Below are 26,543 nucleotides of genomic sequence, written 5' to 3'. Positions count from 1 at the left end.
TTGGTGCTGGCCCTGCCCATCATCTGGTTCTACCTCTAAAAGGGCTTTTAGGGTGAGGAATTACCCACACCGGGGCCGTTATCCTGCTCCATAATGGGAATAACGGGCAGAGTAGCCCTAAGGAGGGTGGGAATGCAAATCCTCTCCCTCTGGGATGATGCCTGATGCCTCCTGTGTGTTTCTCTCCAGCCAGGGGATGACATAGTCTTAATGGCAGAAGCTCTGGAAAAGCTTTTCCTGCAGAAGATCTCGGAAATGACCCAGGAGGAGACGGAAATCGTCATCGCCCAGACGAAAGGCAGAGGACGGGCAAGGAAGGAAGCAGGTAGGAACCATGGAGTCCTGCATCAGGGAATCATGGCATGGGTTGGGTTGGAAGGGACCTTAAAGCTCATCCAGTTCCACCCCCTTGCCATGGGTAGGGGCACCTTCCATAGGGCAGCTTGCTCCAACCTGGCCTTGAGCCCTGTCGGGGATGGGGCAGCCGAACCTTCTCCATTCAACCCATCCCAGTGTCCCAGCACCCTCACAAGGAAGAACTTCCCAGCATCCCATCTCCTATTTTCCCAGTAGAAAAACATAAATCTGCTGGTTTTGTTTCTAAATCTCCTCTTTTCCTGAACATTTTGTGTCTGAACATGACAGCTCCATCTCCTCTTCGGATAACATGGTCATACCAAAGGCCTCCTCTGTTTCCAAATCCCTGTTCTCCATAAGAATCTCTTAGGAATTCTTTCCACTCTTCCAGTCCTCCTTCCTGGCCCTCTCTGACCATTTCCAGTTTCTCCCTGTGGACACCACAATTGAATGTGAATGTGACACCTATTGGAGACAGAACAGCTTTCCAAGTCCCTATCGACACCTCAAGCATTCCGTTAGCTTGCTTTTTTGGGATACCAGCCATTCCCCAGGCTCAACACTGGATGCAGACACTGTGGGATCGTTCCTCAAGGGGTTGGGAACATCCTAGCCATGATTGGAGCTCCATACACCTCATTGGACTTCTGAGATCCCCTTTGGAACTTAAACACCTCCTGATCTTGTAGCATTCCCATCCTTTGTGGTACCAAGGACATCATCATATGCAGGAGCATCACCAAAGGAAGGTGCTTGGACCACATTTCCTGCCTGTGAGCATCCCAAACCCCTTCTGGGATGCTCTGAGTCCTCACAGCTCTTGGGATGCTCCCTCAGTCTCAGCCTGGTGCTGCTGCGATCCCAGTTTCCCAGCAGCAGACACCCAGGAGCCTGAGGAATTCCTGGAAGGATTCTGGGAACCAGTTGTCTCCATGAGAGAGGGAAAATCCCATTTGGCAGCTGCTGGAGGAGAAAATGCTGCTGTAGTGCCACCACCAGGCCAGTGAGGGGAGGCTCAGAGCCCAGTGGCCACCATTGCATTGCTCTTGGCTGAGATTCCCTTTAATTCCTCCAGTTTCAGGCACCATTCCTGATATTCCCATGTGCAGAAAGGAGCTCTCCTTGGTTAGAGGAGGCAGGCAGGCCCAGCAGGCTCCACCTTTTATCCCATGGGATCTTCTGCATGTCCCAGCATCATCCAGCTCTGCAGCATCCCCCTATTGGAGGGCGTTTGACCATACTGGGAAGCGTGGTTGGAGCAGGGTTTAAGGCCAACACGGATGTTTCCAGCCTTGTGCCCAACCTTTGGGCTTGCTCCATGTTTGAAATCACCTCAGGAGGACCTCGCTCCAGCCATGGGGAGAGGTTTCCCCCATCCAGCAGCAGCTTTGATGCTTTAAGTCACCAGGAATGAGGAAACTCTTGTTGCTCATGGAGCTCACACTGCTCCCAAAGGAAGAGCTGCCCAGTTTGGGCTTCAAATGAAGAACCAGTGCTTATAGCAAGGTGGTTGGGCAGGAGAAGAGGCCCTCATCTCCCTGCTCTGCCTGCAGGAAGTCCTTTGGGAAGGGACATGTTCCCCCCTTCTCCATGTTCCCCCCTTCTCCATGTTCCCCCCTTCTCCATGTTCCCCCCTTCTCCATGTTCCCCCCTTCTCCATGTTCCCCCCTTCTCCATGTTCCCCCCTTCTCCATGTTCCCCCCTTCTCCATGATCCCCCCCTCTCCATGTTCCCCCCCTCTCCATGTTCCAGCCCTCTCCATGTTCCAGCCCTCTCCATGTTCCAGCCCTCTCCATGTTCCAGCCCTCTCCATGTTCCAGCCCTCTCCATGTTCCAGCCCTCTCCATGTTCCAGCCCTCTCCATGTTCCAGCCCTCTCCATGTTCCACCCCTCTCCATGTTCCCCCCCTCTCCATGTTCCCCCCCTCTCCATGTTCCGACCTTCTCCATGTTCCGACCTTCTCCATGTTCCGACCTTCTCCATGTTCCGACCTTCTCCATGTTCCACCCTTCTCCATGTTCCCCCCTTCTCCATGTTCCCCCCCTCTCCATGTTCCCCCCTTCTCCATGTTCCCCCCCTCTCCATGTTCCCCCCCTCTCCATGTTCCCCCCCTCTCCATGTTCCCCCCCTCTCCATGTTCCCCCCCTCTCCATGTTCCCCCCCTCTCCGTGTTCCCCCCCTCTCCATGTTCCAACCTTCTCTCCCCTCCTCTCTCTGCAGTGACCTCCAAACCAGGCTCATCCACGGTACCAAACCCCCCCCAAGCATCGTCGCCGGCGCCGCCGCAGCCGCTCCAACCCGCGCCGCCGGCTCATCCCTTCCCCTCCGTCACCCCCGACCTCATCGTCCAGCCCCCCGTGATGACCATGGTGCCTCCTCAACCTCCTGCGCCGCCTCCCCCGGCTCCCCAGGCCCCCGTGCCGCCGGCCCCGGCGCCGCAGCCCATCCAGCCTCACCCCCCCGTTATCCCCACGCCTGCCCAGCCTGTGAAGGTGAGTGATTCCTAATGCGTCCTCCTGGGGTGGCTTGGGGATGCCATGGGTGGGCAATGGGCACCCTTTGCTTTGGTGCGTGGAAGGGGAATGGCTCCACTTGGGGCCAGAAAGGCACGGTTTGAGACCTTGACGTGACTCCCTTTGACACCAGTTGGCATCAGATGTAGAGTTTGGGTTGGAAAGGACCTTACATCATCCAGTTCCAACCCCTTGCCATGGGTAGGGATGCCTCATAGAAACATAGAATAGTTAGGGTTGGAAAGGACCTTAACATCATCCAGTTCCAACCCCTTGCCATGGGTAGGGATGCCTCATAGAAACATAGAATAGTTAGGGTTGGAAAGGACCTTAACATCATCCAGTTCCAACCCCTTGCCATGGGTAGGGATGCCTCATAGAATAGTTAGGGTTGGAAAGGACCTTAACATCATCCAGTTCCAACCCCTTGCCATGGGTAGGGATGCCTCATAGAATCATAGAATAGTTCGGGTTGGAAAGGACCTTAACATCATCCAGTTCCGACCCCTTGCCATGGGTAGGGATGCCTCATAGAATCATAGAATAGTTAGGGTTGGAAAGGACCTTAACATCATCCAGTTCCGACCCCTTGCTATGGGTAGGGATGCCTCAGAGAATCATAGAATAGTTAGGGTTGGAAAGGACCTTAACATCATCCAGTTCCAACCCCCTGCCATGGGTAGGGATGATTTCCTCCTTAGATCCAATCTGAACTTCCCCTGTTTCAGTTTGAACCCATCACCCCTTGTCCTACCACTACAGTCCCTAATGAAGAGTCCATCCCCAGCATCCCTATATGCCCCCTTCAGAAGGCTGCTATGTGGTCTCATGCTAATCCATGGAGTAACCATGATGAAAATCACCATGGTTTTCATGGACAGCCCCTTTATCCTCTTAAAGCCACCCTTCCTTGAGCTTTTGATGACTCAGGAGGAGCACCTTGGCTTGCTGAAGGGGCTCCCCATATAATCCATGTTTTTCTGTCGAGCTCGATACAGACCAGCAGTATCCAAGGGTTTTGGAAGGGTTGAGGCCCCTGGTAATGGTGATTCTGGGTCAAAACTATGAGAAACACAGCTTGAAGCCCAAATGTGGTGCCAGGAATAACATTGGGTTTATGTGTGTGAGATGGAATCATGGAAGCTCCCTCTCCACATCCCTGTAGCTCCCTTAAGCCCCTGGAAGCTGCTCTGAGCTCTCCACGCAGCTTCTCTTGTGCAGCCTGGCTCCATGTAGGACCTGCTCCAGCCCCTGCTCATCCCTGTGGCCTCCAGCAGCTCCATGTCCTATTGAGGACACCAGGGCTGGATGCAGCATCCCAGTGGGATGTGACCGGAACACAGGGGCAGGACCTCATGCTGTGGGGATGCAGCTTGGGACACAAAGTGGGGGTGGTTCTGTGCTGGGAGCTGATTCATTTCCCTTAATCCCAGACAAAAAAAGGGGTGAAGAGGAAAGCAGACACCACCACCCCGACCACCATCGACCCCATCCACGACTCCTCATCGCTGCCCGCTGAGCCCAAGTCCACCAAACTGGGCCCTCGTCGGGAGAGCAGCCGGCCCGTGAAGCCTCCAAAGAAGGATGTCCCAGACTCCCAACAGCACCTGGTGGAGAAGAGCACCAAGATCTCGGAGCAGCTGAAGTACTGCAGTGGGATCATCAAGGAGATGTTCGCCAAGAAACACGCTGCCTATGCCTGGCCCTTCTACAAGCCCGTGGACGTGGAGGCTTTGGGGCTGCACGACTACTGCGACATCATCAAGCACCCCATGGACCTGAGCACCATCAAGGTAAGGCCCGGGTCTATGGGGGGGACATGTGTGTTATGGGTTTGAGTTGACCCAGAGGGGTTTTCTCCCTTCAGATCGCTGCCATTCGGTCCCTGTTCTTCTCCTCTTGCTGTTCTCCTAGCATATGGGAAGAAGCCTTGGGAGATGCTCGCATGGGGTTTATGGACAATGTCCTTTATTGGGTAAACCTCCCCCAGGAGGTGGCCTCAGAGAGCCTAAATCAGAGGAACAAGGAGGTTCTATTGAAACCGAGCCCATTGTCCTCATCTTCATCCATGTTTCCCCTCAAAACATTCCTTCATCATTGGGATGGTTGGATTTTAACACAGCGACTGCAAAGTCACCCCTGTTCCCCTTTGGGATATTCAGCCATGGTTTAGAAGCTTCACCTTAAAGCTGGGCATCCATAATTCCTTACTTAGAAGTCCAGCTTTATGGCTTTAGAAACCCAGCTTTAGCTGGGAATCCAGAATTCCTTACTTGGAAATCTTTTAACTGGTTTCCAAGCCTCAATCCATGATCTAGGGACCCAGCCTCTTGGCTATGGGCTGAACTGGAGCACACACAGTTTAAGCCCAGCTCTGACTCCAGCTTTACCCAGTTTGGGCCAAGTCTTTAGATCCAGAGGGCTCCATTTTCCCTTCCCACAGCCCACTCCATGCTGAGGTGCCACAAGGATCATGGCTCCTCCTTCTCTTTCTTCTTCAAGAAGATGGCTTGGAGGGCACATCCTCATCTTCTTCACATCATTGAGGATGCCCTGAGCCAGCTCTTTCTTTCTAAACCACCCATATCCCTTTGTTTGACCCAAATAAGTGGTTCTTTGACCAAAATGAGGTGGGTTTGGGCCAACATTTGTCACTCTTTTGGCCAAAACCAGTTGTTCCAACACAGGGAGAAGATGGGTGCGTGCAATCCATGGATGTCCCAGAGCTGTGCTTATTCACTCACCCCTTGGAGCTGTTTCCACAGTTAACAGCAGGGTTCTGATGGGTTTTTCCCCCCTCCTTCTCCTTCCCAGTCGAAACTGGAGAACCGGGAATACCGGGATGCGCAGGAATTCGCGGCGGACGTGCGGTTGATGTTCTCCAACTGCTACAAGTACAACCCTGCGGATCACGAGGTGGTGGCCATGGCACGGAAGCTGCAGGTAAGGACCCATGAGGACCACAGGGTCTTGAAAGAGCATCTCCAGGGTGGGAGGTGATGGTCAGGATCCCACTTCTCCTATGGAAGTGATGCTGGGATGGAGGGATCAGCCCAAGTTGCTCCTTTAAGCTCTTGAATAGCATCTTTATCCCATCTTTTCACCTCTTGATCAAGAATAGGAGGGAAAAGCATGGCTCCAAAGGGTCACTTTTGTCCCCAGAGCCCGAGCACTCGCTGCTTTACTTCCAGCATCCTCATGGGGAACGTTCCTGCTCTTGTTCCTCAAGGATTTGGCACTAAGGAGTTAGATGCTGGAGAAGCCCCGTGTCTCAAACACACTTGGCTGCTCCATAAAATCCTCCTCATTCCTCAAGTTCCTTTGGGGCTGGCACACGAGGAAAAACCCCTTTGTTCCAGGTGGATCTGGGGGGTTCCGATCTCCTTTGGGTGCTGGAGGAGCTCACAGGACCCATGGAGAGCATCTACAAGGGGTTCCCGAGCTCCTGTGGTCCATTTTGATCCCAAACTTTCCCCCTCCTGTTGTTAAAACACCCGGATGTTCCCCATGGCTGTGGGTTCTGGTGCTTCAGGTGATGCTGGAGGCCAAGCCTGGTGCTGGGACATCCCAACATGCACATAGAACTGGGAAGATGTCTCATCCTGTGCACACAGGGTGGGCTCAGCAGGAAGCAAATCCATTGGGATTCTAAGTGTGGAAAAGCCCAGTTCCAGCAGCAGGACATGGTGGTGGTGGAGCTCCCACTACAGGAGAGGAGAAGGAAACCCCTTGAGGTTTGGGAACAAGGCCAAAAGGTGCAGGTTTGGACTTGATCTCCTGTAACCCACCCATGTCTTGGCCAACAACGATCCTGGAGATGCCAGCCTCTGGAATATCCCGTTCTGCTGCTTCTTGGTACCACGTCATCATCAGAAGACGACGTCTGGGATGCTCAGGCTTGATGCCAGCTCATGGAAAAGAGCGACAGGAGGGCCTGGGATGAAAGTTTGGAGGGATGGGACAAGGGGGAATGGCTTTAAACTGACAGAGATTGAGGCTGGATGCTGGGAAGAGCTTCTCCACTCTGAGGGTGCTGGGACACTGGGATGGATTGAATGGAGAAGGTTTGGATGCTCCATCCCTCAAGGCCACATTGGATGGGGCTTGGAGCCGTGCCCTAGTGGAAGGTGTCCCTGTCCCTGAAGGATGAGCTTCATTCCCATGTTGGCACTGGGATGTGAAGATCCTCCCTTTGCCTCTGGGGGGGATGAAGAACTGGAATTCCCGGTTCATGGAGGACAATACTTAGGATGTAAACAGCCATTAAGGGCAGTGATTGAGCAACAGAGCGTCATGGGAAGATCCATGCTGAAGGAGCTGGGAATCTCCTTCTCTTCCAGTGTCTTCTGCTCCATTATCCCCTGATACTTGAGCCTGAGCATCCAATGGAGTCAGGAGCAGATGGAGGCAGCAAAACAGCATCTCCAGGATGTAGAAAAGCACCCAGCCAGGGGAGCAAAGGCCTTTTCCCACCTGTGGGATAACTGGAATCGCACCAGTTTTGCATCCCTCATTCTTGAGGATAACGGGAATATCCTTACATAGAGTTAGGGTGGCATGGAGATGGTTTTTATGGATGTGGAATGGGAAAACCCAGGCAGGTTGAAGAGGAGTAGGGATGAGGCTGCAGTTCCTATGTGGAGCTCCCCATGAATCCATTATGGAAGAACCCGAACAACGCAGCTTGGAAAGGAAGATTTGGCCCCAAACTATCTTGGATATGGTCACAACTGCAGCCAGCTGGGGAGCTCTGGGGTTGTGGGGTGGTTCCTTAGGGGGTGCGGGGGGGGGGACACCCCATCTCCATGGGGAACGTCACCACCATCCCTTGTGTTGGCAGGACGTGTTCGAGATGCGCTTCGCCAAGATGCCGGACGAGCCGGAGGAGCCCGTCATCCCGGCCTCGTCTCCCGTCGTGGTGCCCCCTCCCACCAAGGTGGCTCCCCCCTCCTCCAGTGACAGCAGCAGCGACAGCTCCTCCGACAGCGACAGCTCCTCCGATGACTCCGAGGAGGAACGGGCCCAGCGCCTGGCGGAGCTGCAGGAGCAGGTACCGTGTCCATAGGGATGGAGCGGGGGCCTGATGCGGTCCCACTGCCTGCACTTGGGGCTGATGGCACCAAGGGGATCACTGCCTGCACTTGGGGCTCGTGGCACCAAGGGGGTCACTGCCTGCACTTGGGGCTCGTGGCACCAAGGGGGTCACTGCCTGCACTTGGGGCTCGTGGCACCAAGGGGGTCACTGCCTGCACTTGGGGCTCGTGGCACCAGGGGGTCACTGCCTGCACTTGGGGCTCGTGGCACCAAGGGGGTCACTGCCTGCACTTGGGGCTCGTGGCACCAAGGGGGTCACTGCCTGCACTTGGGGCTCGTGGCACCAAGGGGGTCACTGCCTGCACTTGGGGCTCGTGGCACCAAGGGGGTCACTGCCTGCACTTGGGGCTCGTGGCACCAAGGGGGTCACTGCCTGCACTTGGGGCTCGTGGCACCAAGGGGGTCACTGCCTGCACTTGGGGCTCGTGGCACCAAGGGGGTCACTGCCTGCACTTGGGGCTCGTGGCACCAAGGGGGTCACTGCCTGCACTTGGGGCTCGTGCACCAAGGGGGTCACTGCCTGCACTTGGGGCTCGTGGCACCAAGGGGGTCACTGCCTGCACTTGGGGCTCGTGGCACCAAGGGGATCACTGCCTGCACTTGGGGCTCGTGGCACCAAGGGGGTCACTGCCTGCACTTGGGGCTCGTGGCACCAAGGGGGTCACTGCCTGCACTTGGGGCTCGTGGCACCAAGGGGGTCACTGCCTGCACTTGGGGCTCGTGGCACCAAGGGGGTCACTGCCTGCACTGCACTTGGGGCTCGTGGCACCAGGGTGTGCGCTTGGGGCTCGTGGCACCAAGGATCACTGCCTGCACTTGGGGCTTGTGGCACCAAGGGGGTCACTGCCTGCGCTTGGGGCTCGTGGCACCAAGGGGGTCACTGCCTGCACTTGGGGCTCGTGGCACCAAGGGGGTCACTGCCTGCGCTTGGGGCTCGTGGCACCAAGGCGGTCACTGCCTGCGCTTGGGGCTCGTGGCACCAAGGGGGTCACTGCCTGCACTTGGGGCTCGTGGCACCAAGGCGGTCACTGCCTGCACTTGGGGCTCGTGGCACCAAGGGGTCTGTGCACTTGGGGCTCGTGGCACCAGGGGTCACTGCCTGCACTTGGGGCTCGTGGCACCAGGGGGGTCACTGCCTGCACTTGGGGCTCGTGGCACCAAGGGGGTCACTGCCTGCGCTTGGGGCTCGTGGCACCAAGGGGGTCACTGGCTGCACTTGGGGCTCGTGGCACCAAGGGGATCACTGCCTGCACTTGGGGCTGATGGCACCAAGGGGATCACTGCCTGCACTTGGGGCTCGTGGCACCAAGGGGGTCACTGCCTGCACTTGGGGCTCGTGGCACCAAGGGGATCACTGCCTGCACTTGGGGCTCGTGGCACCAAGGGGGTCACTGCCTGCACTTGGGGCTCGTGGCACCAAGGGGGTCACTGCCTGCACTTGGGGCTCGTGGCACCAAGGGGATCACTGCCTGCACTTGGGGCTCGTGGCACCAAGGATCACTGCCTGCACTTGGGGCTCGTGGCACCAAGGGGGTCACTGCCTGCACTTGGGGCTCGTGGCACCAAGGGGGTCACTGCCTGCACTTGGGGCTCGTGGCACCAAGGGGGTCACTGCCTGCACTTGGGGCTCGTGGCACCAAGGGGGTCACTGCCTGCACTTGGGGCTCGTGGCACCAAGGGGATCACTGCCTGCACTTGGGGCTCGTGGCACCAAGGGGGTCACTGCCTGCACTTGGGGCTCGTGGCACCAAGGGGGTCACTGCCTGCACTTGGGGCTCGTGGCACCAAGGGAGTCACTGCCTGCACTTGGGGCTCGTGGCACCAAGGGGGTCACTGCCTGCACTTGGGGCTCGTGGCACCAAGGGGTGTCACTGCCTGCACTTGGGGCTCGTGGCACCAAGGGGGTCACTGCCTGCACTTGGGGCTCGTGGACCAAGGGGGTCACTGCCTGCACTTGGGGCTCGTGGCACCAAGGGGGTCACTGCCTGCACTTGGGGCTCGTGGCACCAAGGGGGTCACTGCCTGCACTTGGGGCTCGTGGCCAGGGGGTCCTGCCTGCACTTGCTGTGGACCAGGGGTTCCCATGGCAGGGGGTCACTGCCTGCACTTGGGGCTCGTGGCACCAGAGTGCTTCCCAAAGGCAGGAATTCAGTGCCTTTGGCACCAGAGTGATGCCCAAAGGCAGGAATTTGCTGCCTCCACTTAGTGCTTATGGCACCAAAGTGGTTTCCAAAGGCAGGAATTCACTGCTTGCACTTGGTGCTTATGGCACCAGAGTGGTTCCCAAAGGCAGGAATTTGCTGTTTGCACTTGGTGCTTATGGCACCAGAGTGATGCCCAAAGGCAGGAATTTGCTGCCTCCACTTAGTGCTTATGGCACCAAAGTGGTTTCCAAAGGCAGGAATTCACTGCCTGCACTTGGTGCTTATGGCACCAGAGTGGTTCCCAAAGGCAGGAATTCGCTGCCTGCACTTGGGGCTTATGGCACCAGAGTGATTCCCAAAGGCAGGAATTTGCTGCCTGCACTTAGTGCTTATGGCACCAGAGTGGTTCCCAAAGGCAGGAATTCACTGCCTGCACTTGGTGCTTATGGCACCAGAGTGGTTCCCAAAGGCAGGAATTTGCTGTTTGCACTTGGTGCTTATGGCACCAAAGTGGTTCCCAAAGGCAGGAATTTGCTGCTTGCACTTGGTGCTTATGGCACCAAAGTGGTTCCCAAAGGCAGGAATTCACTGCCTGCACTTGGTGCTCATGGCATCAGGGTGGTTCCCAAAGGCAGGAATTCTCTGCCTGCACTTTGTGCTTATGGCACCAAAGTGGTTCCCAAAGGCAGGAATTCACTGCCTGCACTTGGTGCTTATGGCACCAAAGTGATTCCCAAAGGCAGGAATTTGCTGCTTGCACTTGGTGCTCATGGCATCAGGGTGGTTCCCAAAGGCAGGAATTCACTGCGTGCACTTTGTGCTTATGGCACCAAAGTGGTTCCCAAAGACAGGAATTTGCTGCCTGCACTTAATACTCATGGCATCAGGGTGGTTCCCAAAGGCAGGAATTTGCTGCTTGCACTTAGTGCTTATGGCATCAGAGTGGTTCCCAAAGGCAGGAATTCGCTGCTTGCAGTTAGTGCTTATGGCATCAGGGTGGTTCCCAAAGGCAGGAGTTCAGTACCTGTGCTTCATGCTCATGGCACCAGAGTGATTCCCAAAGGCAGGAATCCACTGCTTGCACTTGGTGCTTATGGCACCAAAGCTATTCCCAAAGGCAGGAATTTGCTGCCTGCACTTAATGCTTATGGCACCAAGGTGGTTCCCAAATACAGGAATTCAGTGCCTGTGCTTCATGCTTATGGCACCAAAGTGATTCCCAAAGGCAGGAATTCATTGCCTGTACTTGGTGCTCATGGCATCAGGTTGGTTCCCAAAGGCAGGAATTCAGTGCCTGTGCTTCATGCTTATGGCACCAAAGTGGTTCCCAAAGGCAGGAATTCATTGCCTGTACTTGGTGCTCATGACATCAGGTTGGTTCCCAAAGGCAGGAATTCTCTGCCTGCACTTACTGCTTATGGCACCAAACCTATTCCCAAAGGCAGGAATTTGCTGCCTGCACATGGGTGGTGACTCCAGACCCTCTGGAGCAGGAAGGACCTTCCAGAGGTTGTCTCTGCCCATGGTCAGCGCTTGAATCCCCTCCAAGGAGAGGGATGGGAGCTGGGAGAGGCCCCACCATAGCCCATAGCAGAGCCTTAGGTGTTCCTATGGAAGAGGAGCTGGGATGCATCCCGATGTTGGAATGTGGCTTCTCCTCAGCTCAAAGCCGTGCACGAGCAGCTGGCGGCCCTGTCCCAGCCCCAGCAGAACAAACCAAAGAAGAAGGAGAAGGACAAGAAGGAGAAGAAGAAGGAGAAGCACAAAAAGAAGGAGGAGCTGGAGGACACCAAGAAGATCAAAGCCAAGGAGCCACCATCCAAGAAGGCCAAGAAAAGCAACAGCAACAGCAGCACCTCCAGGTCAGCCCCATCCCAATGCCTTTTCCTTCCCTTTCTTTGCTGATGAATGGAATTACTGGTGGCATTCCTGAACCAGGAATATCAGGGTCGAGGTCAGCTTTGGGGTTTGAGCTGATGTTCTTCCATCTGGATGCTCCAAACACCCCAAGTCTAAGGGGGGGGGAATCACATGGAGTTGCTCTGTTGCAGCTCAAATCCATGAATCCACTCGTTTTTCCTAGTTTTCCCTTTCTTTGGGAAGGATTTGGGCGCTTGGAGGCAGGTTTGGGGTGCCCCAAGTGGATATAACCACAACCTGGGGTCCCTGGAGCTGGTTTTTCCCTTCTTAAGAACCAGTTTTAACACAGATGCTGGGATTTATGTCCCCATATGGGGTGCCAGGCTCTGGGACAGCTTGTCCCAGTGGGAACCAGGCAGCAGCAGTTGAGCTTGGGTCTGTCCAAGTGTGGATGTAAGGAATTCCCCTCTGGAGCTGCTCTTCTCTTTGGGAGAGCGACTCTTGGGATGGGCAGCTCAGCCTTGGGTGTCTTAACAGTGGCTTAAGCTCAGCTTCCTTGCCTAACTGTAGGTTGAGCTCAGTTCGGGTGTCTTAAAAGCAGTTTGAGCTCAACCTTGGGTGTCTTAACAGTGAGTTGAGCTCAGCTTTCTTGCCTTACATGGGCTGAACTCAGCTTTGGGTATCTTCATCACAGCTTGAGCTCAACCTTGGGTGTCTTAACAATGGGTTGAGCTGAACTTTGGTAGTCTAAGAACAGTTTGAGCTCAACCTTGGGTGTCTTAACAGCAGGTTCAGCTCAGTTTTGTCGCCTTACAGTGGGCTGAACTCAGCTTTGGGTATCTTCATCACAGCTTGAGTTCAACCTTGGGTATCTTAATGGGTTGAGCTGAACTTTGGTAGTCTAAGAACAGTTTGAGCTCAACCTTGGGTGTCTTAACAGCAGGTTAAACGCAGCTTTCCTGCTTTACAGTGGGCCAAACTCAGCTTTGGGTATCTTCATCACAGTTTGAGCTGAACCTTGGGTATCTTAAGAGTGGGTTGAGCTCAGCTTTGGCAGTCTAAGAACAGTTTGAGCTCAACCTTGGGTGTCTTAAAAGCAGTTTGAGCTCAACCTTGGGTATCTTAACAGCAGGTTGAGCTCAGCTTTCTTGCCTTACAGTGGGCTGAACTCAGCTTTGGGTATCCTCATCACAGCTTGAGCTCAACCTTGGGTATCTTAAGAGTGGATTGAGCTCAACTTTGGTAGTCTAACAAGAGTTTGAGCTCAACCTTGGGTGTCTCAATCACAGTTTGACCTCAACCTTGGGTATCTTAAGAGTGGGTTGAGCTCAAGTTTGGTAGTCTAAGACTAGCTTGAGCTCAACCTTGGCTGTCTTAACAGTGAGTTGAGCTCAGTTTTCTTGCTTTACAGTGGGCTGAACTCAGCTTTGGGTATCTTCATCACAACCTTGGGTGTCTAACAGCAGTTCAAGCTCAGCTTTCTTGTCTAACAGCATCTTAAGCTCAGCTTTCTGCATCCAGCTTCAAGCTCTAAGCGCAGAAGGGGCTCATGTGCAGTAAAACTCACACCCAGCACGGCTCAGGCCTTAACCTGGCAGAGCCTTAGACCCAAGCAGCCGCTTTTCTTCCTTAGGCCCTGCTCTAGAATAACCTTTCCTTGTTCTTAAGTAGTAAGAAGGAGCCGGTGGCGGTGAAGAACAGCAAACCCCCTCCAGCCTACGAGTCGGAGGAGGAGGACAAGTGTAAGCCCATGTCCTACGAGGAGAAGCGGCAGCTGAGCCTGGACATTAACAAACTCCCTGGGGAGAAGCTGGGCCGGGTGGTCCACATCATCCAGTCCCGAGAGCCTTCCCTCAAGAACTCCAACCCCGACGAGATCGAGATTGACTTTGAGACCTTAAAACCCTCCACGCTGCGGGAGCTGGAGCGGTACGTCACCTCCTGCTTGAGGAAGAAGAGGAAACCTCAAGGTACTTGTTGGCCTCCAAGCCCGGTTTTCCTGCTGGTTTTCCAGGGATTCAGATGGGGATGGAGGAGGAACATTGGGAGCGGATGGTCCAAACCTTTCTCCGCTCCACCAAAGGATTTATACTTCATTTAATTCCTTTAATTCACTTATTTCTCCAATTTCGCAGCACTGCTTAAATCCCAACATGGAGCTGGAATGTGCTGGCACCGTATTCCCATATATCCATCATCAGTGTTTGAATTATAATATCTGTCCAAAAGAGAAATGAGGTGGGAGAAAAGCAATTCCCTCCCCATTGGCATCCATGGAACACTCTGGAATGTGGCAGGATTCATGCTGAGCTTCCCACCTCCACTTGTTGGAGGTAGAAAAGGGTTTCCCCCCTTTTCTAAGACAGCTGGGAGTTCCTTTTTAATGGGTATTTTCATCTCATTCCCTCTCTTTTGATCTATTTTAATCTCTTTTAATAGTTTAATCTCTTCCCAACCAATTTTCAGTACATTTATGCATTTGTTACAGCCTCAAATTGAGTTTCAGGACATATTTTATAACCATTTTTCTTGTTAACATCTCCTAAAATCTGTGTTTTGTTACAAATACACCTTTATCAATGGCTGAAGAACAACAAAACTCTTCTGGACCTGAATCACCCATAGAAAAGGAGGTGTAGCAGCAAGCAGAAGGAGGGGATTTAAATGGAGTCCCTTGATTTGCCATGGCCAAGGGATACCAGTTACTTACTGGGATAAATCCAAGTGGAAAAGCAGCCCAGTTTATTCCTGGGAGCTTCCTTTATCCTTCTGTACCCTGGCAAAACAGGGATTTGAGTTCTTTAGTCCGGAGTTTTAGGGGTTTAGTAAAGGGCTCAGGCATCACCCATGGCTTTGAGCAGCTCTGGGGCTGTAACTGCCCTGCTTTAGTCTCCGTTTAAGGTACTAAAATCAGGGGATTTTATCCCTTTCCACCTCTTTATCCCAACAACTCAAACCCAGAGTTGAGTTTTCACCCACATGGGATTAACCCCCAGCTCCTGCTGGACGCAGGGTGGAGGAGAAGCCCCCCATGGGCTTAGGGCTCCCATAAGCCCAAAGTGCCAGAGGGGTTTAGGAGGCTGAAGAAGGAACAAGCCATCTGTTAGGACAGGTTTAAACCCCACTGCTCCCAGTCCTTTGGGACATCACACTCCACCCTGCACCAGCTCATCACCCCAACGACCACCACATCCCTACAGGGATAGAAACCAGCAGAGATGCGGGATTCAAGCTTGGCTTAGCTGGAATATTGGGGTGCTGCAGGGTCTTGGCCTTGGGGTCCCTCCTCAGCCTCTAACACGGCGCTGTTGTCTTCTTGCAGCAGAGAAGGTGGATGTAATTGCTGGTTCCTCTAAGATGAAGGGGTTCTCCTCCTCCGAGTCGGAGAGCACCAGCGAGTCCAGCTCCTCCGACAGCGAAGAGTCAGAAACAGGTTAGATGCAGCTTATTTAACACCTCAGTCCTAGCCCTGGTTTTCTGTATAAATAAATACATTTTCATTCCTGGCTCGGTCTTTTAATTATTTGATTGTCTTTTCTAATCAACCAACCCCTGATCTTGTTGGACACGGCCAACCGCTAGCAGCGTTGTCTGAGCAGGTCTTAAGCCCGACACGATGATTCTGTCCTAAGCTTTTCCTTGCTAAACTCAGGTTTAAGCGCTCTAAACCATGCACTGAGGTAGCTCTTTGGTTAATGGCCTGCATTGGTGTGTTGAGAGAAGCCCGGTGGTTTCACCTCCAAGGAGGGGTTGAAAACGTTGTCCTGTGCCAAAGAGAGGGGAGAAGGATGGAGGAAAGAGGGGTTAAAGATGTGATTTCACAGCAGCTTGATTAAAAACCTCACTTCTGTCACCAGAGTGGCGTCTGCTCTGTGTTAAGTCTTTGCTTCTCCCTCCTACCATCATAGGCTGGGCTTAAACGAGGCTGGTCGTCATGGTCGTGCTTTCCTTGCTCATGTTCCCTGCTTGGATTTAGGGAAGCAAAGCTTGTGTCGTCACTTAAAGCTGCTTTTAGCTGCTTGGGCAGCCCGGAATCCAGAGGTTAAGCTGGGCTTAAGGCAACTTTTGCATCTCCTATGGGTTGGGAAAGAGGGGCAGAAAGTAATGGGGTTTTCTTGTCGTGCCTGGTTGTGTGCAGAGGGCAAAAGGCACTGGGGAAAGGGGCAGCAATCCCCCAAAATGAACTAAAACCCCCCAAAATTCAACAGGATTGATGGGATTCTCCTTTGAGCCGGTGCTTCCCAGCAGTATTCCACCTTTAAGGGATGTGTTTGTCTGGGATAAGTTGGTATCTTCGACCAGTTTTACCTGTTTTGATGTGTTTTGAGTGGAAATGGCCTTTTCCTTTCTCCAGGGAGGTTTTAGGTTGTGATGGAATGTTGAGGGTCACTCAGAAACTGGAATTGGTTTTGGTGCTGAATCTGCCCTGGCTTTGAGGGGAGAAGCCAAACCCGCCGCCTCGATCCTCTTAAAACCACTTTTATCCCATTCCTCTTCATTTATCCCAAGCTCCCAATGGGATCAACCAAAATCAGTGACCAGTTAATCATGACCCCCCTTATCAGTCACATTGGCCAACATCAACTCATCCCAAATCCAGAGCCTTAATCCCATGGAGCCCATCCATTAAAATCCACCCACTAAACCTGCCTGCTATGATCCCCTAATTGGGTTTGATCTAAAATCCTCTGTTTTCCCCCCAAAGCCCATGATGGATCCACAGCCATCATCTCAGGGATCCCTCTGGAGCACAGCAGCAGGGATGTGAGGTGGAAGATGGGAATGTTGGGGATGTGACAGTGCCAAACCCTTCCCGTTTCAATGACCAGCACTGATTAAACATGGGCAAATCCTGCTCCTGCATTCCCATAGACAGGAAAATGCTCTTTTTGGAGTGTTTCTCCCCAAATCTCCTCTTTGGAGGTTGCTCTTCCATTGGTGTTTGTCCTCTTTTCAGTTGCTTTTCCCCAAATCCCACCTATTTCCAGTGTTTGCCATCCCAGATATGAGTACTTGGGATTGAGTTGGCCAGCATAGACTGATGTTATCCACACCAGTGCTTGGGAAAGGCTTAAGTGCTGCTCCAGCACGGATAAGCTCAGCCTACCACCACTAGGGGATGAATCCAACCTGGAATGCTTTGGGATGGATGTTAATTATGGGAATTAATCTCTTGTACTCCGTTAATTCCCAATCTCAATGAGGTTTTCCTCCTGTGCCTGATAAAACACATACTTAAAACCTTGACCTCAGGGAGATCTGATGGTTCTTCTCCATCCCAGTATTTGCCATGTTACCGTTGAGCCACTTGGAAGTGGGATTTTAAGATGGTTTAAGACCTTTTAAGATGGCTTTAAGACCTCTTAAGTTTGCTTTAAGACCATTTAAGATGGTTTAAGGCATTCTAAGGTGGTTTAAAACCTTTTAAAGTGATCTTCTAAGAGGTTAAGACATTTTAAGGTGTTTTAAGATCTCTTAAGACGCTGTTTTAAGACATTTCAAGATGCTTTAAGACCTCTTAAGACCTTCTAAAACCCCTTCCAGATGCTTTAAGACACGTTTTTGACCCTGAGCATTCTCTTGCTGGCTTAGCTGATGTGATTTGATGACCCTGAGGGCACAGGGCCATTGAGTTTGCTGTTGTACAATACTGAGCTGAGGATTTGCTTTCCCGTTTGCTCCTTCCCAATATTCCCTGTGCTGATTCCCATTGGATTTGCCAAAAGAGGCAGTTACAGCAGTTCTAAACTGGGGCTGACACCCTAAAATCAAGAAGCTGGGATTAATTGCACTTAATTACAGCTCCATTCTCCTCTCCTTTAAGTTGCCTTGGTGCTCTCCAGAGCTTTGGAAATGGGAATCCTTTCTATTGTCCCTATTGGAACCCACGCGACGGCTCCATCCCACCCTGTCATTGTATGAAATCGGGACTGTTTAGCCCCAAATCTACTTCAGAAGGAGAAAAAGCCATAACTCCTAATGCTCATACTGGGGTTGTGGCGCTGGGGCTGAGCCTTTAGCTCTGGGAGCCCAGTGGTGCCGATGGCAAGGGTTAGTCTGGTTTAACTGCTTGTAATTAGCCATTAGAGGATGCAAATGATCCCAAATTCCAGCCTGGGAGGAGTTCTTTTGCTTGCAAAGAGCCAGGAATGAGCTCTCTGATCCCTGGGATGCTTTTTCCAGCATCGGTGCTAAGGCTGGGCTGGGATTTAGCCACATTTGGGCAGCTTAAAACCCAAAAAGTGACCAAATTTGGGCTCATTTCATGGCAAAGTGGCTGAGGATCCCTACTCCTCCTCAATCCCCCCCCTATCCTTTGGGAGATGCTTCCCAAAGCCCCCCCCCCCAGAAAAGACCATTTGTGGGGAAGTAATCACAGAGCTACCCTAATAGCAGCAATTAAAACCTGAGGCTCATTTTGCTTTCCTACCAAGATTCCCAATGGGAAACTGTGTTTTTCCACAGGTTTTATCCAGGTGTGGAAGGGAAAAGGCTTTGCAGGTTGTTCAGAGCTGCAGCACCCTGGTTCTGTTTAAAGCAGGCTTAAAAAGTGGGGTTAGAGCTGGCTGGAAAACCCAGTTTTGGGGTTGGGAAGCTGCTTTCAGCAGGTCTTTTGAGTGCTGTTGCAATGAGGTGCTTGTCCTATGGTAGAAGCATTGACCTATGGCTGGAGTAGCAACGGGCTGGGACTTGGTGGTGTCTCAGAGTGGAAGGTCCATTGGGGTTAATGCTGGGTTTAAATCGCAAGGGTTTGGGTTTGGTGAGCCTGGTTTTAAGTCCAAAGTACCCACGTTTAATTCAGAGGTGCCCAGGTTCTGAGTGAGGTTCCTGGTTCAAGTCCAGAGGTACCTGGGTTTAATTCCAAAGTACTTGGGTTTAAATCATTAAACTGGGTTTAATGTATAGGTACCTGTGTTTGATTCATAGGTACCCAGAATTTGCAGTAAACTGGGTTTAAATCACAGCAAACTGGGTTTAAATCACAGGGAAGTGGGTTTAAATCACAGCTAACTTGGTTTAATGTACAGGCACCTGAGTTTTGCTTCACAGGTACCCAGAATTTGCATGAAACTGGGTTTAAATCACAGCAGACTGGGTTTAATGTATGTGTACCTGAGTTTTGATTCACAGGTACTCAGAATTTGCATGGAACTGGGTTTAAATCACAGCAAACTGGGTTTAAATCACAGCAAACTGGGCATAAATCACATCAAACTGGGTTTAAATCACAGGAAAGTGGGTTTAAATCACACCAGACTGGGTTTAATGTGCAGGTACCTGAGTTTGCTTCACAGGTACCCAGAATTTGCATGAAACTGAGGTTAAATCGCAGGAAACTGGGTTTAATTCACAGGTATTTGGTTTAAACCAGAACTCTTGGGGTTTAATACAGAGATACCCAGGTTTAATCCAGAATGCCTCAAGTTTAATTTACAGGCCCCCAGGTTTAATGTAAAGGTCGAATTCCCAGACAGCCAGGTTTAAATCACAGGACCCAGGTTTAAGGGGCAGGTACCCATGGTGATGGATGCTGGTAAAGCTCAGTCCTAGCACTGATCTACCCACTGCATCCTCCATGCTCTGGTTTAATCCAATGGGGTTCAATCCTTGATCCATTCTCCTTTGCTATGAGAGTGGGATGCATTGACTGAAGGACTGAGACTCTCCTTGACCTAACTTAAGCCTTGTCCCAGCCTTGATGCTCAGTGGGAGAGGATAAGAGATGCTTTAGGCTTGGTTTAGCTGCAGGTACAGGCAGGAACCCCCAGTTTGACTTAGGGGAACCTCAGTCATCACTGGTGGGTGGTTATGGGGCAGGCATGGAGGTGACACCCCCGTGCCCATCACAGTGACAAAACAGCCCCAAATCCCTTTAGTCTGAGCCCAAAGTCACTTCCCAATGGGAAAGACTCCCAAGCACCTTGTGGTATCCTCATGGGCCTGGTTTGCCACTGACTCCAGGCTGAGCATCCTTTTCTTGGGTACAGCACCCATCAAAGTGGATTTTGGGGTGAAATTAAGCAGATTTGGATCCAGTTGGGCAGATTTTGGTGTATTTAATGGGATTTGGAGACTAACATGATCCAGTTGTTCTTTGGCAGTGCCGTGGTCGATGGCATCTCGGTTTTGGGTGGCTTCATGGAGCCTGTATGAATCTGCTCCCATTTCCAACAGCAAAGTGAATGAATATCCCTATATTTTCCACCATTGAAGAGGCTCCATTGTGGCTCTGTTGCCCTAAAACCTCCTTTTCCTATTAATAAATGACCTTTATAACCAGTTAGACCCAAAATTGGCTTTTCTTCGGGTTTTTCTTTCCAACTCAAGTCACTTGCCCCATTTCTTACCAGAATTCCCCCAAATAACTGGAAATGATGCTAAGGAACCCTCATGAGGATTTAGGGAAGGAGATGCTGGTGATGGGAGCAGAGCCTCCTGCACTGATTGGCCCTTTCTGTTCTAAACCCATCTCTTGATGATGTCACAGAAACGACCTTTTCCTTGAATCCCATATATTTTGCTCCATGGATGAGATTTAACAGAGCCAGGAGATGGGATGCACCTTATTCCCCGTTGGAAGAAGCTTCATCCTTTGGTTGGGTTGGCCAATGTCATTGCATCTTTCCAGTGCCACCGGATGATCCCACTGGGACCATCCATGGTCTTCATCTTGGTGCAGGGTCTCCCAGAGCATCCATCTCTCCTGATCCTGGCTTCATCCAAAGCTTTTCTCCTCATTTTGGGCTTTCTTCCCCATCCCATGAGCACTTTTATCCCCATTGAATAGGACAAGATGGAAAGTAGCTGCATCCAGATGTGGTTTATCCATAGGGAGCTCCATTTATTGTCCTTGCTGCTCCTGTGGCATCAGTGAAGAGCAGTGAAGTCCTCAAGGATGTTCCTGATGGAAGTTGGGTCTTGGTCTTTTTGGGAAGGGGGTTTTACACCCAGCATCCAGCTGGAACCATGGATTCCTGGCTCCAGATCCATCGTCACCATTTGAAGCCATGGATGTGTATCCCCATCCACGGATGCCATCCCAATCTATGGACACCCATGTGGGGCCATGGACATCCCATCTGGATCTGTGGCTCCCCATCCAGAGACATGGACACTCATCTTGATCCCTGGATACCCATCTGGATCCATGAACACCCATTTGATTCAATGGACACCCAATGCCCATCCAAATCCATGACCACCCCAACCCATCACTGGGATGCTCCCAGGAATCCCACCTCTTCCCAGCACATGGTGGGATTTTAGAGCCCATCTGACTCTTTGCAGCATTCCTGGATTCTGGCATCCCCTGTGACCTTCCTCTTCCCTTTCTCCTCCTCTTCCTTCATCCATGGATCCACTGGATCCGCATTGGAACATTGGGAATCCTCCACTATGGGCTCGGAAAGCCTTTTCCACCAGGAACCCAAATTCCTGATGCTGCTTTAGAAGGAGGAAACGCAATCCATTCAGTGAATTCCTGGAATTCCTGGAGGGATTTCAGGGATAATCCCCTGTGGGAGATGATCCCTGAGGATTGAGACCTTTTTCTCCCTTCCAAACCGTTGCTGTGAGGGTTTTTTTTGGGGGCAAATCCAAGCAAAAATCCCATCCTGAGGGATTTAGGAGCTGGAAAAGGGAGTTTGGACAACGGCTGGTGGATAATTCCCTGGGTTTTGGCATGGTTGGAAGAGGGAATCCTAGCCCCAAACTCCAACTGGTTGTTAATGGTGAGGCTTTGGGAGTATCTGGGATGGGGAGGAGGTGGGAGAGGTGATCCCATGGGAAGCTGCCAGTCCTAAACCCATGTTTAGGTGGAAAAGAGGATGGGAAACTGCTGTTTGCGTCACAGGGGTATGCGATAGCTCCTTATTGTCCCTTCTTCCTCACCTTCCCTTTGGGATTCCTGGAATGCCGCATCTGGTTGAGCAATGGCTGTCCTTGGCCATTGGGTCTTTGTCCATTGCAATGGAAGGAGCCAGGGCTCTGTTCCCTTTGGTTTCTTCTCCCATGAGCTCCAGTCCTCAGTCCCTTGTGTGATGGGGAGGACCTGAGCAAGAAGTGCCATGGGCAATCCCACTCCATCCATTCCCTTTGCCGTCGTCGGAGCGGGCTCGGTGCCGGCGCGTGTGGATGGGCTCATGGGTGATGGGGCCGTGGTACTAACGTGTCTCCTCTGTTCCCTTCTCTTTGGCAGAGATGGCACCCAAATTGAAGAAGAAAGGGCATTCGGGGCGAGAGCAGAAGAAGGTAGGAGCCAGGGCGGCCTCCTCGTGGTGCTGGAGGTGGGATGGAGTCACCAGGTTGGGAATGCTGGTGGGACCATCACCAACGTGCTCGATGGGTTGATGCCGTCCCCTTGTTCAGCCAAAGGGGCTTGTGGTTGAAGGACACCAGGAAGGTCCAGCAGGAAAGATGGAGAGGGGATATAGGGATAGGACAAGGGGGAATGACTTTAACCCGATAGGGATTGAGATTGGGAAGGTTGGAAGGCTGAGATTGGGTGAGGGTGATGGATGGAGATTTGGCTGCCCCATCCCTGGCAGTGTCCAAGGCCAGGCTGGATGGGACCTGGAGCACCCTGCTCTAGTGGGAAGCTTTCCCTGCCCATAAGGGTTGGACCTGGATGATCCTTACGGTCCCTTCCCACCCTATGAGGACGGTTTTGGTGCTGTGGCCTCTCACCGGTGCTCTCCTTCCCTCCTCCAGCATCACCACCACCACCACCAACCGGTGCAGCAGCAGCAGCCCCCGCCGCAGCCGCAGCCTCCACCGCAGCAGCCGCCTCCTCCTCCTCCTCCTCCTCCACCACCGCAACCGCTGCCACCGCAGCCGCTGCCACCACCGCAGCAGCAGCCACCACCGCCCCCCCCGGCACCACCGGTCCCTCCACAAGCTCCTCCACCACCAATGAAGTCTTCTCCTCCTCCACCCTTCGTCCCAGCCCAGGTCCCCGTCCTGGAGCACCCGTTACCGGGGACCATGTTCGACACCATGACGCATTTCAGCCAGCCCATCCTGCATCTCCCGCAGCCGGAGATGCCGCCTCATCTCCCCCAGCCGCCCGAGCACAGCACTCCTCCCCACCTCAACCAGCATGCCGTGGTGTCTCCTCCAGGTGAGCCTCTCGGCCTTCAGCGTGGGAGGAAGAGGATGGTGTTGGGTGGAGGGTGATGGGGATGGAGGAGGGATGGGTGTGCCATAGGATCATAGAATATTTAGGGTTGGAAAGGACCTTAACATCATCCAGTTCCGACCCCTTGCCATGGGTAGGGATGCCTCATAGAGTCATAGAATAGTTAGGGTTGGAAAGGACCTTAACATCATCCAGTTCCGACCCCTTGCCATGGGTAGGGATGCCTCATAGAGTCATAGAATAGTTCGGGTTGGAAAGGACCTTAACATCATCCAGTTCCAACCCCCCTGCCATGGGCAGGGACACCTTGCTCTAAACCATATTACCCAAGGCCTCGTCCAACCTGGCCTTGAACACTGCCAGGGATGAAGCATTCACAGCCTAATCCAGTGCCTCACTAAAAGGAGGTTCTCCACGTCGTGGTGCCATTATAGCATCCCCAACTTGTTTGGGTGGGAAAGAACCATCTGGTTACAACCCCATGCCACAGGCAGGGACACCTTCCATAGAGCAGCTGGCCTTGAATGCTGCTAGGGGTGAAGCATCCAAACCTCCATTCACCCCATCCACCCTCATCCCAGCATCCCATCTACCTCATCCCATTGGAAGCTCTTCCTCCTCTCCACCTTCCCTGCAGCCCCTTCAGGCCCTGGAGCTGCTCTGAGGTCTCTCCTCCAGCCTGCCCCTAACGCTCTCTCTCCCTTTGTCCCCAGCTTTGCACAACGCTCTGCCTCAGCAGCCCTCGAGGCCCAGCAACCGCGCCGCGGCGCTGCCGCCGAAGCCGTCGCGTCCCCCGGCCGTGTCCCCAGCCATCAGCCAGCAGCCCCTTCTGCCCCAGCCTCCTCTGCCCCAACCGCCCCAGGTCCTGCTGGAGGACGAAGAACCTCCTCCTCCTCCTCCTCCTCCACCACCGCCGCACCACAACCTGCCTCTGAGCACCAGCCAGATGCAGCTCTACCTGCAGCAGCTGCAGAAGGTGCAGCCTCAGACTCCTCTTCTCCCTTCAGTGAAGGTCCAGTCGCAACCGCAGCCGCCGCTGCAGCCCCCGGCTCACCCCGCCGTGCAGCAGCTGCAGCACCAGCCGCCGCCTCGACCCATGCACATGCAGCCCATGCCCTTCCCATCCCACCTGCCCCAAAGCCAGGCTCCGCCACCACCGCCACCACCGCAGCAGCAGCAGCCGGCGCCGCAGCCGCCGCCGCCGCCGCCGCAGGCCAAGCCGCAGCAGGTCATCCAGCACCACCCGTCACCGCGGCACCATAAGCCCGATCCCTACGCGACCGGTGAGCGGGCAGCGGCCCGGGTGCACTGGGTCGTGAGGAAGGGGTAGGAGGTGGTGGGCTATGGGGGGGGGTGATGGAGGTGCCCAGTGAGGCCTCTTCCCAGGTCAGGGTTGGAGCGAGTGTTGGAGGATGTGGAGGGGATCAGGTCCTTGAGGAATTCTGAGCTCTGGTTTGGAGGGGCTCAAGGAGAGGATCTTGAGGATCTCGTTTGGACGATGTCAGGGGGTGGAGGAACAGGAACCTTGGGAATCCCATTTTGAGCATCTCAAGGGTCTCATGTTGAGCATCTTGAGGTTCTCATTTTGAGCATCTCAAGGGTCTCATTTTGAGGATCTCATTTTGAGGATCTCAAGGATCTCATTTTGAGGATCTCATTTTGAGGATCTCAAGGATCTCATTTTGAGGATCTAAGGGATCTCATTTTGAGCATCTCAAGGGTCTCATTTTGAGCATCTCAAGGTTCTCATCTTGAGCATCTCAAGGTTCTCATTTTGAGCATCTCAAGGACCTCATTTTGAGGATCTCAAGGGTCTCATTTTGAGCATCTCAAGGATCTCATTTTGAGCATCTCAAGGGTCTCATTTTGAGCATCTCAAGGTTCTCATTTTGAGGATCTCATTTTGAGCATCTCAAGGACCTCATTTTGAGGATCTCAAGGGTCTCATTTTGAGCATCTCAAGGGTCTCATTTTGAGCATCTCAAGGGTCTCATTTTGAGCATCTCAAGGGTCTCATTTTGAGGATCTCAAGGATCTCATTTTGAGGATCTCAAGGATCTCACTTTGAGCATCCCAAGGATCTCATTTTGAGCATCTCAAGGGTCTCATTTTGAGCATCTCAAGGGTCTCATTTTGAGCATCTCAAGGGTCTCATTTTGAGCATCTCAAGGGTCTCATTTTGAGCATCTCAAGGGTCTCATTTTGAGCATCTCAAGGGTCTCATTTTGAGGATCTCAAGGATCTCTTTTTGAGCATCCCAAGGATCTCATTTTGAGCGTCTCAATGTTCTCATTTTGAGCATCTCCAGGATCTCACTTTGAGCACCTCAAGGATCTCACTTTGAGCATCTCAAGGATCTCATGTTGAGCACCTCAAGGATCTCATTTTGAGGATCTCAAGGATCTCGAGCATCTTGAGGTTCTCATGTTGAGCATCTCAAGGATCTCATTTTGGGCATCTGAAGGATCTCATGTGGAGCATCTCAAGGGTCTCATGTTGAGCATCTCAAGGGTCTCATTTTGGGCATCTCAAGGGTCTCATTTTGAGCATTCCAAGGATCTCATTTTGAGGATCTCAGGGGTCTCATGTTGAGCATCCCAAGGATCTCACTTTGAGCATCTCGAGGATCTTGAGGTTCTCAAGTATTTTAGATCTCAAGGAGCTCAAATTTCGGAGGGTGTTGAAGTCTTTGAGGGTCTTGGTCGCGTTTCTGAGGACCTCGAGCTTCTCCCATCATTGAGGAGCTCAGGGATGTGAAGCATTTGAGGAGCAAGGATCTGGGATCTTTGGGGATCTAGGATCTTTGAGGAGCTCATGGGTTTCAAGTCTTTGAGGGCCTCGGTCTCAGTCCTTTGAGGATTTGAAGGATCTCAGGGCTCTTGGAGGCTCTCAAGGATCTCTGGTGTGGAGAACAGCGCCCTCCTTGCGTTCATCACCATCCTGGCCTGGATGCTCTCTCTTGAGGAAGCAGAGGGTCTTCTCCTTCCCACCCTCGTAGAGGAGGTCAGGGCTATGGATGCCCCATGGGGGCTTCCCGGTGTTCCTCAGAGCATGGTCTTGGATAATGAGGTTTCCTGGTGGAGGAGGAGGGATGCTCAATGGGGAATCCCTGTGTGTGACCTCCAGCCATCCCAGGAATGGGATGGATTAAACCTCACCACAGCCTTCAAGGATGGCTTGGGAGATCCCACATCTCCATCCCGGTCATGGGCTCGGTGGGGCCACCACTGCCATTCCCAATAGGGAACGGCTCCCAGTGGGATAACTCTGGCTGTGTCGTGCTTTGGAGACCGAGCATCCTTCAAAGCTCTGTGGTTTAGGAGATCTCACTCCTGCTTTGGCTTCTCCACGTGGTTCCCATCAGGTCTTTGCTGCTGAGCTTGTCCTCAGCTCCATGCAAGGACAGAATCCCTGGATTTGAATGGATGAGGGCAGGAA

The 26,543-nt window shown here is 52.8% G+C and overlaps 1 protein-coding gene and 1 long non-coding RNA gene across 3 annotated transcripts in view; one reads left to right on the top strand and one right to left on the bottom strand.

Annotated features, from left to right (window-relative positions):
• Nucleotides 1-26,543, top strand: part of BRD4 (bromodomain containing 4) — a 49,295-nt gene that overhangs the window by 17,782 nt on the left and 4,970 nt on the right. Inside the window, exons 6-16 of one of the 2 annotated variants that reach the window (XM_061368036.1) lie at nt 190-325; nt 2,578-2,849; nt 4,304-4,663; nt 5,685-5,813; nt 7,711-7,920; nt 11,771-11,970; nt 13,637-13,938; nt 15,291-15,401; nt 22,167-22,219; nt 22,679-23,087; nt 23,819-24,388. In XM_061368036.1, coding sequence (XP_061224020.1) covers nt 190-325; nt 2,578-2,849; nt 4,304-4,663; nt 5,685-5,813; nt 7,711-7,920; nt 11,771-11,970; nt 13,637-13,938; nt 15,291-15,401; nt 22,167-22,219; nt 22,679-23,087; nt 23,819-24,388 — 2,752 coding nt within the window. The remainder of the gene's footprint in view (nt 1-189; nt 326-2,577; nt 2,850-4,303; nt 4,664-5,684; nt 5,814-7,710; nt 7,921-11,770; nt 11,971-13,636; nt 13,939-15,290; nt 15,402-22,166; nt 22,220-22,678; nt 23,088-23,818; nt 24,389-26,543) is intronic. The other variant, XM_061368046.1, reaches the window with a different exon arrangement.
• Nucleotides 12,050-13,405, bottom strand: LOC133220177 (uncharacterized). The gene is made up of 4 exons (XR_009727658.1): nt 12,986-13,405; nt 12,675-12,891; nt 12,263-12,581; nt 12,050-12,221 (listed from the first exon to the last, which is right to left on the bottom strand). It is a non-coding gene; the product is annotated as an uncharacterized LOC133220177 (long non-coding RNA).

The sequence above is a fragment of the Neopsephotus bourkii genome, unplaced genomic scaffold (genome assembly GCF_033783945.1).
Source record: "Neopsephotus bourkii isolate Nb327-2 ecotype Australia unplaced genomic scaffold, CSIRO-AGI_Nbou_v1 NB_133, whole genome shotgun sequence".
Taxonomy (NCBI): domain Eukaryota; kingdom Metazoa; phylum Chordata; class Aves; order Psittaciformes; family Psittacidae; genus Neopsephotus; species Neopsephotus bourkii.
Note: the sequence above shows the minus strand (reverse complement) of the source record. Positions and strands in the feature narration are given on the sequence as shown.